This window comes from Mastomys coucha, unplaced genomic scaffold (genome assembly GCF_008632895.1).
Source record: "Mastomys coucha isolate ucsf_1 unplaced genomic scaffold, UCSF_Mcou_1 pScaffold1, whole genome shotgun sequence".
Taxonomy (NCBI): Eukaryota; Metazoa; Chordata; class Mammalia; order Rodentia; family Muridae; genus Mastomys; species Mastomys coucha.
In genome coordinates, this window is record NW_022196891.1 from 29,861,893 (window position 1) to 29,876,138 (window position 14,246).

Below are 14,246 nucleotides of genomic sequence, written 5' to 3' on the forward strand. Positions count from 1 at the left end.
TAACCTTCAGAACCTGATTTTTCTCTTCTCAAATCTAGCAGTTGGATTTGTCCTGGATGGGGACTGCAGATCATGTGTGTTGTCCTGAAAACACACTGCCTCACAGTGCCCGTCACCCGCCGGCTCAGTGCCCACCTCTCCTTCCCCTGTGTACAGCCCTGAGCTAAGCGAATGGGGATCCAGAGGAAAGGGCTCAGGTCTAGCCTGAGTATAGAAAGGGTCTCACTGTGTAGACTTCAGGTCTGGCTACGTTTAACCCTCAGTGTGTCACCATCAAGGAAGATTGACAGGAAGCTCCAAGGAGAAGTTGTCTTAAGGGCCCATCTCTGTGCATCGCTAGGCCTTTATTCATCCATTTCCCAGATTTGCTAGGAAGAAAACAGACTGCATAGGTCTGCCTTTCTGCTGCTGTGATAAGCACTGGCCCAGAGCCGGGAATTCAGAGCAGGAACTCAAGGCAGGAGCCTGGAGGCAGGAACTGATGAAGCACACGCTGTGGAGAAATGTTGTTTACTGACTTGTTCCCTGTAGCTTGTTCAGCCTGCTTTCTTATACCAACCAGAACTACCAGCCCAGGGGTGGCACTGCCCATGACAGGCGGGTCCTTCCCATATCATCAACCAAGAAAACGCTGAGCAAGCATTCCTACAGACCAGTGTTACTAGAGGAATCTTTTTTTAGTCAGATTCCCTCTTCTCAAATATCTCTAGCTTGTGTCAGGTTGACAAACAATAAACAAACAAAAATAACCAAGACGTAGACCTTGAGCCAGGCCCTGGGGGCATGAGGGAGGAAACCTGCCTTGTTCCAGCCCTTACTTATGGAGCCCACATTCTAAGGAAGTTAGCCCCTGAAGGGCTGGGCTTTGGAACCAGCAACTTACCTGTTTACCTGCTTGGAGTCAGCAATTTGTCCCCCTGCTGCCAACCATGGGGTATCTCCTAGCAGCTCGCTCCCCACACCCTGCTCCCCTCCCCAGGGGAGGGGTGGACCAGTCTCTATGGCTAAGTATAGTTACTGTTGTGAAACTGGGCTACATGCCAGGCTAGTCTGGAAGGCTGGATTGAAGACAGATCACAGAGAAGACCAAGGGAGGCTGGAGAGATGGCTCAGCGGTTAAGAGCAGTGACTGCTTTTCCAGAGGTCCTGAGTTCAAGTCCCAGCAACCACATGGTGGCTCACAACCATCACACATCTCTTCCGGTGTGTCTGAGGACAGCTACAGTGTACTCATATAAATAAAATAAATAAATCTTTAAAACAAAACAAAACAGAGGAGACCAAAATGAAGAGAGGTTAGCCGTGGCCACGGCTAAGGGCTGGGCTCCGAATCGTGGCAGAAGGGAGAGTGATTTGGGTAACAGGCCTAGAAGGCAGAGAAAATGTAGTACTCACCGGAGGGCTGAGTTTATCTGATCATTGAGCCCTGGATTTAGGAAGCAGAATTGGCTGTCATCCTGCCCCAGTTACATCACTGCCTCTCTGCCTCTTCTTCATTCCTCTCAACCCACTCACCCCTCCCTGCCCTACCCCACACTGCTAGACCACTACCACTGACAGCCTCCACCTTGGCCTCCTGCAGCCCCGAGAAGCCAGACTCAGAGAACATCCCACCCAGCAAACACCTTCAGCAGCCACCTCACAACAGTCTCGCCAAGCCAGAGCCCGAGGTCAAGACTCGAGGGGAAGGGGATGGCAGAGGCTGTGAGAAGGCCGAGCGAAGGCCCGAGCGGCCTGAAGTCAAGAAAGAGCCTTTGGTAAAAGCCAATGGCCTCCCGTCTGGACCTGAGACAGCCTCAGAGCCTGGCAGCCCTTACCCCGATGGCCCGAGGGTCCCAGGAGGTGGGGAGCAACCTGCTCAGTCCAATGGCTGGCAGTATAGCTCCCCAAGCCGACCAGGGAGCACAGCTTTCCCACCTCACGATGGGGACGCTGGGGGACACCGGCGGAGCTTTCCACCACGTACTGACCCTGACAAAATTGCCCAGCGCAAAAGCTCTATGAACCAGCTTCAGCAGTGGGTGAACCTGCGCCGAGGGGTGCCCCCGCCCGAAGACCTTCGGAGGTGAGGTGGCCTGGGGTCGGTATGTTATAGCTAAGGCATGGGAAGGGGGAACAATTTTGAGACATCGCTTTACTGGGAACCTTCTGGAAGCTACCTGTGTGCAGGAAAGCTGATTCTCAGCTTGTCTAAATCCTTGCCTCTGATTGTCTGCCGCCTTCAAAAAGAAAGCACGGGTCTGGGTGTGGTGGCACATTCTTGTACTCTCGGCACTTGGGAGGCAGAGGTGGGAAGACCGTGAGTTCTGACATTAGCCTCTGCTACAAAGTAAGTTGGAGGATAGCCTGTGCTATATGAGACCTTTTCTCAGAGAGAGAGAGAGAGAGAGAGAGAGACAGAGACAGAGACAGAGACAGAGACAGAGAGACAGAGAGAGAGACAGAGACAGAGAGAAAGAGAGAGACAGAGAGACAGAGACAGAGACAGAGACGAGAGGAGCAGCAGTGTACCTAAAGTGTTCGTTAGGCAGGAGTCAGGCAGCCCTAAGCTGTTTTGGTTAACCCCACCCATGCTGCAACTCCTGTGACATCTGAACCCAGTGCTTCTGTTCACCGGGAGCCAAAGGACTCACACCATTTTAAGGAAACACGGCACCTCACTCTCCTATTGTTGTTCCTTGATGACCAGTTCGCCCTGTGGATAAATACACAGATTTATCTGATGACTAGCTTGCAAATATTTGGCAAGACTTACTGAGCTTGATAGTGTTTGTCAGGGCAAATGAGCTCAGGATGTAGGGACCCCTGGAGATTGTGGGTACAGCCTCAGGAAGAAGCCTGGTGCCTGGAGCAGCTTACCTTTCTAGACACTTAATGTCTCATTGTTGGTGATGGGTCCTTGGGTATTGATAAGTCCCAGGGGCCTCCTGGCTCTGATATCATGTGACCGGAAAACCACTTTCATCCTTCAGGGCATGATACACTTTGGGTACATTTTTTTTTTTACCTCCTGTTTTGGAAAAGACCCAGTAAATCTGTTCATACTCAGATGTAGATGGCAAAAAAAGGCCTAGGGCTGTCTTCCGGGACATTTCATTTTAAAGAAACACACAATGAACTCTGAATGGTGCAGTCTTCAAGGATAGGACTTGTTCTCACCTCTAGGATAAGCCTAGATCCTGCCTGGGCAATGGTTTCCCATATGCACTTGCTGGATGCTCTGGGGCTCCAGTCACCTTTTCAAGCATGTACTCTGAGCTGGAGGACCAGGGGTGTGGGGGGGACTGGGGTGCACAGGTGGGTAGGGTTATGTCCATGCTGTCTATTTTCCTTATAATGGCCTCTCTCTCTCAGTCCTTCAAGGTTCTACCCTATGCCCCGACGGGTCCCTGACTATTACAGCCCCTACTCCTCCCAGTACCCTGATGATTACCAGTACTACCCGCCAGGGGTGCGGCCAGACAGCATCTGCTCCATGCCAGCCTACGATAGGATTAGTCCACCCTGGGCCCTGGAGGACAAGAGGCACTCCTTCCGGAATGGGGGTGGACCCGCTTACCAGCTTCATGAATGGAAGGAGTCTACCAGCTACGGGCGGCAGGACGGCACCGTTTGGATCCCCAGCCCCTCCCGACAACCAGTCTATTATGATGAGCTGGATGCCGCCTCTGGCTCCCTGCGCCGCCTCTCCTTGCAGCCCCGTTCCCACTCTGTGCCCCGCTCACCCAGCCAGGGCTCCTACAGCCGAGCCCGCATCTACTCCCCCGTGCGCTCACCTAGCGCCCGTTTCGATCGGCTGCCGCCCCGCAGTGAGGACATTTATGCGGACCCTGCAGCCTACGTGATGAGGCGATCCATCAGCTCCCCAAAGGTGAGCCTCCATCCCACCCCTCCCCGCTGAGGCCCTGAGACCGGCTGCTGAGCAGAGCTGGAGATGCTGGGCTACCTGGGATGCTGCCTTGCCAGGCCAGGGATCTGCCTAGGGAAGCCTGGCCTGTGGTACCATCCCTAAGAGGCTGCGTTGGAGGTTGTTCTGAGTTCTAAGCAGGAACCGTGCTCTCTGTGCCCATTCCCAGGTTGTACTGAAAATTGTGCTGTATCTAAGAGGACAGAGAAGGTGTGACTTCCAGTTCTGAGGACTCAGATAGATTGTTGTGAATGGGGTGGCTATGCATTTCAGTTTGAACTCTGCTCCGGGACAGAGTACAGATGCCCTTAACCTTGAACTTCAGTTGGTGGGGAAGTCCACATCCGAGCCATATTCTCTCACCTCTGCAATCCCCTTTCTCTTCCAGTATGATTACCTGGGAGACAGGCGGCCAGTCCCTGCAGGACTGTTCCCTTACAACTACCCACCATCCCCCACGGTCCACGATAAGATGGTACGTCCTCTCCTCCCTTCCACTCCACCTCAGGACCTCCTCTCCTGCATCCACCCAAGGTGGAGCTGAGCTGGGGCAGGTGCCAGGGATGCTCTGGGCCCAGAGCTTGGCCCACGTATTTTTAGAAGTCTCTGGTCACCTCCTCTTTTCCCACCAGGCCTCAAGGGCCCCAGGACAAAGTTTGGGGCCACTTGCCCCTTCTCTTCTGTGACATAGAGCAGAGAGCTCTTCCTGCCCCTCAGGCCCTCAGGCCCTTAGAGCAGCTCTTCTCACCAGCATACAAGAGGAGGGGCCAGGAGTAGCTAGGAGCTTGAGCCGGATGCATTCAGGCCAAGACTCCCAGGCTAGAGCGTGTGGACTTTGCCCCCTTGGTGGTGCCTCAAGCTTTGCCTTTGTTTGGAATACCACCCGAGGGGAAAAGGAGGAAGAAACTGGTGTACCCCGTTGTGCGTCTCCCCTTTCTGCTGTTTCTTGCTTACTTCTAGAATGTGTTCCTCTGAGGAATGGGTTGGGGACTAAAGAACCCCTGTCCCATACCCAGCAAGGGAGGCCAGGGTGGAGGAGGATGGGTGGATGCGAGGGTAGCCACGGTTGGGACCGATTCTCACTCGACTGTTCAGGCTCCAAAGCCTTGATCCACAGCAAACGAACCTTTCCTGAACTAGCCCAATTTCCTAGAACAATTGGAAACGCTTGTCAGATTTGCAGAGTGGGACAGAGTTAACAGAACTGGGAGAGCCTGTCCCTCATCCTTCCTCCACCTGCCTGTGCTCTTGTCCCCTTCTACCTCAGAGCCACTTAAAGGACATGACAGAGACTTTTTTTTTTTTTGTCCATGCCTAGCTAACTCTTAACTACTCTGCTTCTTCTTTTTTTTTTTTTTTTTTTTTTTTTTTTTTTTTTTTTTTTATCGTTTTCTTTTGTGTGTTCCTGTTTGTTTGTGTTGCTGGTTGGCCCTTTGGCCTCGGGCTCCGGGTAGGATGAACTTTTAGATCTTCAGTTGCAAAGAAACCTAGAGTATTTGGACCAGCAGGTAGGCAGAGCTGGTGCCCCTTGCCATCCCATACCCCTGTCCTGTCTCCTCCTCCCTGTCCCTAACGCCCTCCAGCCATTTGTCAACCTTTGTTGATGTCACCAGGAACCAACAAAGTGGCTCGAGTTTTGCTTGGCTCCCTCATCTCCTTTCCCTCCGGATCCTTCATGGGCAGCTGGGGTTGTCCTCAGGAGAGAAGTGTGTAAATGGGCATGTGAATGATTCACTACCACTCTCTGCATCCTTCAGTGCTCAGCCCACGCGGAACTGCCCTTAGAGGCAGGTGGGGAGGTTGGGCCTGGGATGTCAGGGGTTTGGTTAAGCCTGGATCTGGGAGCTCATATCCTGTGCCACTGGTAAACTGAGGTCCTGCAGATTTATCCTGGAATGGCTTAGAAAATGTTATCAATTCCCTATATTTGTTAGTTCCCCAACAAAGCTCTTTTTTGCATACACAGCTCATGGATCCTAAGAGTTCAGTATGGTTGTCGGAGGCACAATGACGTTAGCTTAGTTTGGCTGACGAGCAAACTGACCAGGCAACAAATACCCCAGTGAGACACACATTGCTGGCTGCCTCGTGTCTACTCGAGGCTTTTTTCCTTTGCTCCTTTGGCTTTTAACCCCAAAGGGTGCCATCTAAACATACTTGGTCTAGACAGGTTGCCAGTGAACCCATACACTAGTAGATATGTGCTGCAAACCACAGGGAATCTAGAATCCATATCATTGTCCTGGGAAGGCAGCCTGCAGTGGTCGAGATGTTCGTAGGGGTTCTTTTAAGAATAACTACGGTGGTGGTGCGTGCTTTTACTCTCAACACTCAGGAGGCAGAGGCAGCTGGAGCTCTATAAGTTTGAAGTTTCAAGGCCAAGGAAAGTTACGTGGTGAAACCCTGTCTCAATAATAGTAATAGTGGTGTTGGGAGTAACAATAACAATAATCATAATAGCAGCCACCATAACTGGTGTTTCCTCCGTGACTTAGGCTGAGTAGAAGAGATCACAATTCTTTCATTTTCATAATGATTCTACAGGATGGGGACTGTGATTATCCTGTTTTATATAAAGGCAATAAAGCACAGAGAGATTTTTAAATACGCTAAGGACATAGACAGTGAATAGCAGAGCTTAGGTTTTAACTCAGCTTGTAGCTGGGAATCTGAGAGGAGACAAGGCTAGGATCAGATTTCATCAGGACAAGTTCATACTCATAAATCTCCAGGCAGAAACATGACCTCAAAATGACTATATTCACTGCTATGACTCTATGTTCTTCCGGCAACAGTCATGTGACCTGTCATCTCCTATGGCTTCCCTCGTATGTTGAGATCATCTTTGTAAAAGGCTTTAGGCAGTGGGAAGCACTGATTGCCAGAGTTTAGTCAGCAGGGCCGCCTCTCAGCCCTCAAGGACCTTCCATTCTTGTTCTAAAAGTAGCGTCTTACATCCATGCCGGAAGCATTCTGGGCCATGTGGGGATGGATCCCATGATGCCCTCTCCCAAGCATGGCTGGGAAGTGCTGTGTCCTCCCAGAGGGAAGCAAGACCTATAATGCCTTGAAGTGGGGAGGACTCAGAGTGTCACCCCTGGTTCCCCAAACAGACTGTCCTCCTTGTAGCCAGTGTGCTAACTTTGCCCTGCCCGCTGTGGCTGACTGTCCAATCATTTAACACAGTGGCTTTTGCTCTCCCAGAGGGGAGGGACTGGAAGGGTCTTCAGAACTCACCTCTGGATTACCTTCCTGCCTGTGGGAAACTCTTCTTATAGGCAGTACTGTATGATGAGGGGCCGGACACAGCCAGGTGGAGCCATGCTGGGCAGCACTGGGGATGTCAGTTGGTCCTCCTGGTTCTTTGTTTTTAGAAGCAGCAGAGCCTGCTCTTCTGCAGAGTGGTGAGAGAGTCGGATTGGAAAGCACACACTAGCTCTCTGTGGGGCACTGTTACAGCAGACTTCTTAGGGGGAGAGAAACGAGGTCAGTGGGCACCCAGGAAGAGTCTGGTCTCCTCTGTCCACTATGTGCTCACAAACACGTGCACCCAGACACTCGAGCACACAGCCTCTTTAAGTAGATAGGGACTGGACTAACTTCAGATCTTTAGACTAAATAAGGAGCCTGGCATATTGGTATTGTAACTCCTGTGTGCATCCTTATACTGTAAGCAGTCTTGAAGCCTTGACACCAAGGGAAAACCCTCACTGGGCTTACAGGAGTAGAAAAGTCAGGTATAGAAAGCCTTTGAAAATACTACATACCTGAGGCTGGAAAGATGGCTCCACAGCGAAGAGCACTGGGTGCCCTTCCAGAGGACCCAGATTTGGTTACCAGCACCTATGTGTCAGCTGACAACCACCTAGAACTCCAGTTCCAGGGATCCAATGTCCTCTCCTGTTCTCTGTGGGCACATGGTACACAGGCATACATGCAGGCAAGATGCACATATAAAGTAAAAAAAAAAAAAAAGTTTTTAAAATTAGAATGCTGTAGATGGCGAATGGAGGCATGGGTTGCCTCGCTCTGGCCACAGCCACGGCAGAAACAAAGCTGTGTGGGGTGTGGCCTCAAGAGGGTAAGAGGCAGAAAAGGCTGGGGAGACTGGATAAAATTCTGACCCCAGAAGATCATCCCTAGTTACTGTGTAGCCCCAAAGCTTCCCCTGTACACCTCCCTTCCGTCTTCTCCCACCATCTGCTGTGGACCACACAGTTAAAGGGACACACCCAAGGACATTCCCTGACAGTTCCATTTTCCATTCTCTCCCAGTGGAACCAGTGGACAAGGGAGGGCATATCTGATTGGTTTGGTTGGCCTTCCCTCCCTCTCTGCTTCCCTCCCCTACCCTCCCCACCTTTCAGCACGTCCCTCTTCCACTTTCCCAATGATCCTTGAAATTAAAAGATGATGTGGCAGAGAGCGGTGTTCCGACACCTGGTGTCCCTTTAACATGGCTCACTTGTCTTGGCCTCCCTGTTTGCTTCCCAGTGCCATCCTCGATCCTCATGGATGCTGCCAGCCCAGCTCTGAAAACTGTTTAGTAATCTTTCAGGAGGCTCTGGGGTGGGGAGCGGGGGGGGGGGGGGGGGGGGGGGGGGGGGGGGGGACCGCCATGGAGAGAGTAGATCCCAGGTTTGCTGTTTTAGTTCAGTTTAGTGTCAGTTTGAGGAGACTGGCTTTCCCAGCGTGTGGTCTTCATCCAAAGCAGTATGAGAAACGAGAAGGAGGGGGACAGCTTGGCCAGTGTGGCCGGGCACCCCAGGACAGAGTCCCTGGGCCTTGCAGGATCTCTTCCATGCTCCCGGTGAGGGTCCAGTGGCCTCCCGGCACCCTGCCGTGACATTTGCATGAGGACACCAGTACTGGTCCAGAAACAGTTCACAGGCTGAAAAGTGTGGAGGCCAAGGTCAGGGGGCCGGAGGCACCCAAGAGCAGCTGCCCCTCCCCTGTTTCCTGCAGAGAGCCACAGGGGGGTTTGGGGAGGCAGCCACAGCCAGGGCTGAGTGAATTGTCCATTCCTTCCTCTGCTGCAGATGAGCGACAGTGAGACACTCATCAGCATGGTGAACCGAATGGTGGAGAACTCCTCCCCCAGGGCCCACCTCTTCATGCAAGTAAGGCCTCTGCCTGCCAGCATGGTCTCCCCCATCAATGCCATCTCAGCTGCTTGTGCATGATTGGGTTACTCCATGTGGGATGAGGCCCGCCTCACCCAATCCATTTTCCTGGCAGGCCTCATCTCCCCTAAAACAGATTCTGACCGATCTTCTCCCCAGCTCCACCATGCCGCCTCCATTCTTCATGTTCATAGATAAACTCAGGGTGCATTTCCGGAACCATCAAGCCGCGAACAGTGGCATCTCATGCATGCTGAGGATTACAAACTGCTTTTGAATGCCCAAGATGCCCAGTTCATGTTTTCTTTGTTCTTGACAGATATTACAGGGGCTGGGGCATGAGGGGGGGGTGTCAAGGGTTTGTAAACATGTTAGGGTGACTGCTGCATTGTGAAGGCAAGGCGGCACTAACTGCCTCCCTCCCACCACCCCCGCCATGCCTTTGGAATCTTGCCAGTCCTGGTTTAGTGTGGGTGCAACGATCAGCGATCGGCGTGTTCAGTTTACGGGGACAGCGGTTCTCCGGGTTTCTGATGTTCTTTTCTGCCAAGCTCCTATGTACTGTCTACAAACTGCTCAGGGGTCACTGATATCCTCATGATTGTTACCAAGCACAGAGCTCTGCCTTCCAGCAGGCCTCCAGCAGGGGCAGGGGACACAGGTCATGTGGTCAACCTCTCCCAAATCAGCCACAGACAATCAGGATGAATTCTAGACTGTCCCATCACAGCCTTCCAAGCTCCAGCCAGAGGACCTAAGACCCTGGCACAGAAGTGTCAGGGGCGACGGACAGTGGTCTCTGGCAGAAGGAAGCGCGGGGATTGTGATGTCAGGTCCGCCACTCACCCAGCCTCATCTGCCCCTGCTGCAGTAACCGACCTCGTGTTCCTGCAGGTCCCTGCATACCCAGAGGTGTTCCGGGATGGCCTCCACACCTTCAAGCTAAACGAGCAAGACACGGATGTAAGGGCAGCTCTCCCTGCTCCCTCTGACATGATGTGCTCCTCATGTTGTCCTTCTCATCCTCACTTTCCCACATGGGGCTTTTCCTCCATCCCCCTCCCTCTCCCGGTGGCGTTTCATCCATGACTCACCTCCTCTCATCAGGACCACAACGCCGTGTTCCACCTGCTTCCTCCTCCTTCAGCTTCTCCTTTTGGACATGGCCCTACCTCACCCTCACCTCTCATTCTGCTTCATGCTTCTATACCAAGCTGTGGGCCCCTATCTACAGCAGTGGGATCAGCTTAGACTCTGTTAGATGGTAAATCAGTCCGTCTGCTCTGTGCCCAGCCTGTGGTAGACACTGCAAGCTGCTAGAGAGAATATGGTCTGGGTCTGCCATCAGGAGCACCAAGCAGTGGGATACACCAAGTGGCATCGGATGGCAATGTCAGATCCATTCACCGAACAGAACCAATGAATGCGTCAAGGACTAAATAGGTAGCCGAGTAGAAAGGCCTTGAAATGAGAAGCTTCAAAGGGCAAGATGTGGCCCAGTTTAAAAAAAAAAAAAAAGATGGAGGGGAAGACATGAGTTAGAGACGAGGTTGTAGAAAACTCTCGGGAAGAGAGAAGGCTCCTCATCACTGCTGACCCCGCTTCAGCAGTGGATGCATGCCTGAGAGGCCTTGGGGGGGGTGCTGTCTCTCCAGGCAAGGATCAAAGCTAAGAGGGCTCCCATCAGCCATCCTGAGACGTTACAGCTGGTTCCCAACCTTCCTAATTCTGCAACCCTTTTTAATACAGTTCCTCATGTTGTGATGACCCCTGGCCATAAAATTATTTTCATGGGTACTTCGTAACTATGGTTTTGCCTGTTATGAATCGTAATGTAAATATCCGATATGTAGGATATCTGATATGTGACCCCTGTGTTGAGAACTGTTGCCTTAGAAAAAGAGAACTCAAGAGTCTCAGGATGAGAGAGACTGGGCTGCCCTGTGGGGCTGAGGGGCTGGTTCACCTTACATTGCTTATTTTAAGACTGCTTGTTCCCAAACCTTGCCTGCCCCCAACCCCAGCTGGGGAGGCAAGGCCACGCTGTCGTCTCTGTTCTCTGGGTACTATACCCCCACAGTAGGATAGGAATGCGCTTGACTCCCCACCCCTACTCAGAGAATTGTCACATCTCATTTCCTAAGATGGAGAGATCCACTACACTCTTTCCCAGGGCCTCCAAGGTGTCGGTGAAGGCCCAGGATCCTTGGCTGGGAAAAGTGGCAGTATCTAGAGGCCAGGCCCTGCCAACCCGCTTGCCCTCAAACCACATCCTTAATGTTCTTCTTTCTCCACTCTGGGCCCCCAGAAGCTGCTGGGCAAGCTGTGTGAGCAGAACAAGGTAGTGAGGGAGCAGGAGCGGCTGGTGCAGCAGCTAAGGGCGGAGAAGGTGAGCAGCCTCTAGGTGTTCTGTGGGTGGGACTGGCGTGGGCGTGGTGTGCGATGCTCTCTCTCTCTGTCCTTACAAAGCTGGTGGGTCTTTGTCTTCCTCAGACTTCTTGTCTCCTGGGGACAGTAGCCAGGATGGAGATAGCCTCTGCTAAATTGTCTGATTGAACTACCAAGGACTCAGGCATCTGCTGTCAACGACCCTAGAGAAGGTCACGGGGGCAGCTCATGACACCTCCCATCTTTCTTTAGGAGAGCCTAGAAAGTGCCTTGATGGGAACCCACCAGGAGCTGGAGATGTTTGGAAGCCAGCCCGCCTACCCAGAGAAGCTGCTGCACAAAAAGGAGTCTCTGCAGAACCAGCTCATCAGCATCCGGGTGGAGCTGTCACAGGCGACAACGGTAACCGGGGAGCAGGGGCCGAGGCCGTTGACCTCCCCTTCGCGCCGCCCTGACCTGGATATCTCCTAAGACCTCGGAAGCGGGGTGCTGCAAGAGCACCCCCCTACTGCAGAGGGCACGCACGGGCAGCAAGTTTGCCTTCCTGTTCATTCCAAAGCGCCTTCACCCTGAGAGCGAGAGAGCTCATCACCCACAGGCTGCATTTGTCCCAGGATTCCTTTGGGGCAGTGTATAGCTCAGGGTTACTGAATTCCTTGGCTTGTCGAACGCATCGGCTGCCCACTTTGCCTTCTGTCTTGTAGAAGTAGGCTCTGGCTGGCTTGCTGCTGCCCGCAGGGAAACTAAGGCAGATCCTTCATTTAACACAGCTTGTTTGAGTAAAGTAGCCCAGGAAATCACAGCCCAGAAGAGGATGATCTCTACGGAAACAGATTTAGCTTTTCTTTCAGCCTGGCCCTTTTAGGAAGGAGGGTTGGTAGTAGCCTCCCTCAGACTGCCTCAGCCTGTTCCCTTCCTGACAGACTTCGGACCCCAGGGGTCCCAGCCCCAGACCCCTTTGCAGCAGTAGAAGGAAGGACTTGTTGAAGGCTTGCTCTGTATATTAGTTGCTTTTCTCACTGCACTGCTGTGACAGAATGCTTGGCAAATGAAACACCAGGGAGGAAGGGTTTATTTTGACTCAATTTGAAGGAATATAGCCCATCACCGTGGGGAAGGTATGGTGGCCGGGAGCGCAAGGCACCTACCTGGTCACTTGTATCTGCATTCAGGAAGCAGAGACTGTGGTGTTCGCCTCACCACGCCCTTTGTATTCATCCTGGACACGAGCCTGTGCTATGGTGCCTCCACACCTTCCCTCCTCAGTTAGCTCTTCTGGGGAACACCTTCACAGAAGCACCCAGAGGGGTGTCAAGTGACTGGATGAGCCCTCACACTTGGTAACCCTCTCCTTTCCCCCCACAGGCACTGACCAACAGTACAATGGTGTATGAGAACCTCGAGTCTGAGGTCTCTGCCCTGCATGACGACCTCTGGGAACAGCTAAACTTGGATATCCAGGTGAAAGGGGGCCCCAAAAGGGTGTGGGAGGGAGCAGGGTATGCTCTGTATCTTCTCTAGACCATGTGGCAAAGGAGAACAAAGCAGCCACTTTCTTTCTTGTCTGTCTGTCTTTCTTTCTTTCTTTCTTTCTTTCTTTCTTTCTTTCTTTCTTTCTTTCCTTCTTTCTTTCTTTCTTTCTTTCTTTCTTTCTTTCTTTCTTTCTTTCTTTCTTTTTTCTTGGTTTTTCGAGACAGGGTTTCTCTGTATAGCACTGGCTGTCCTGGAACTCACTCTGTAGACCAGGCTGGCCTCAAACTCAGAAGTCTGCCTGTCTCTGCCTCCCAAGTGCTAGGATTAAAGGCGTGTGCCACCACTGCCTGGCACAGCCACCTTTCTTAATTTAGCCATTTCAATATAAGACAAGGATCTGGTCTTGAGACATACTCTGAGAGAAGAAGAGAGGAGGGGGGAGGGGGAGGGGGGAGGGGGAGAAGGGAGAGGGAGAGGGAGAGGGAGAGGGAGAGGGAGAGGGAGAGAAAAGAGGAGGAACAGAAAGACAGAGACAGGAAGAGATGGGGTGAAGAGAGAGACGGTAGAAAAGGGAGAAACACTCGGGTCATTTAAGACTACTTTTAGCTTGACGACAACATAAGAATATCCCTCTTCTCGACTCACAGGGAATGCAGCTAATGAGGCAGGAGACCTAGGTTAGAAGCAGGATATTCTATTGCTGAAAGGATTTAAAAACAGATATGTGGCTATAAATACCTCTCTAGACACTGGAGAAGCTGGCAGTGCAGGAGCCATCTATGCAGTTTCAGAAGCAGCAAAGACTTCCTTTCTGGGCATAGGTACGAAGCAGGAGGCTTGAAGGAGGATGGGAATTGGAGAATTCTGTTTTCTTTTATTTTCCCCTTGTCTTTTCTCTGACTGAGCCTTGCCTCTTCTCCAGCTGGTTTTATGAACTCTGTTCCCGGATGTGGTTAGCACTGTTTCCCTTCTGATAACAAAATTCACCTCCCTTGCTTTGGGCTGGGCAGGGTGGTGAGGATCCAGATAGTGGTATATCCTACAGGCCAGCTGCACCTTAAGTGTGCCCATTGTAGGAGGGACGACGGCCATGGGCGAGCGCACCAGCTTCTCTGAGTCAAAAAGATCTACCCTTAGACACTGGCCGTGCAGCTCAGTGGGTAGCCCAGGACACAGTCTCTTCTCTGCCTCTCGTAGCTTGGTGAGGAGTCCTGCAGCAGAGACGAGTTAGTACACACAGAGCATTCGGAGCGGGACCTGGTACTAAGACACAGAATAAGTGGCAGCTGCTAAATTTCAGAATGTGAGCTAGTGTTATAGAATGCAGCTCATGTCTAGGCTGTTGGAATGTGAAA

The 14,246-nt window shown here is 52.1% G+C and overlaps 1 protein-coding gene and 1 long non-coding RNA gene across 25 annotated transcripts in view; one reads left to right on the forward strand and one right to left on the reverse strand.

Annotated features, from left to right (window-relative positions):
* The window catches only part of Plekha6 (pleckstrin homology domain containing A6), a 143,422-nt gene that overhangs the window by 109,912 nt on the left and 19,264 nt on the right, over positions 1–14,246 (forward strand). For 12 of the 24 annotated variants that reach the window (XR_004122189.1, XM_031382534.1, XM_031382593.1 and 9 more), the window contains 9 exons: positions 1,544–2,065; positions 3,355–3,871; positions 4,296–4,382; positions 5,362–5,415; positions 8,947–9,027; positions 9,925–9,993; positions 11,339–11,419; positions 11,671–11,820; positions 12,784–12,879. Coding sequence is in view for 23 of the 24 variants with exons in the window: in XM_031382534.1 (XP_031238394.1) it covers positions 1,544–2,065; positions 3,355–3,871; positions 4,296–4,382; positions 5,362–5,415; positions 8,947–9,027; positions 9,925–9,993; positions 11,339–11,419; positions 11,671–11,820; positions 12,784–12,879 (1,657 nt within the window). In the remaining variant the exon portion in view is untranslated. The remainder of the gene's footprint in view (positions 1–1,543; positions 2,066–3,354; positions 3,872–4,295; positions 4,383–5,361; positions 5,416–8,946; positions 9,028–9,924; positions 9,994–11,338; positions 11,420–11,670; positions 11,821–12,783; positions 12,880–14,246) is intronic. The other 12 variants (XM_031382542.1, XM_031382570.1, XM_031382682.1 and 9 more) reach the window with 8 other exon arrangements.
* Positions 7,709–13,803, reverse strand: LOC116099324. Its single transcript, XR_004122210.1, has 3 exons — positions 13,630–13,803; positions 12,567–12,704; positions 7,709–7,814 (listed from the first exon to the last, which is right to left on the reverse strand). It is a non-coding gene; the product is annotated as an uncharacterized LOC116099324 (long non-coding RNA).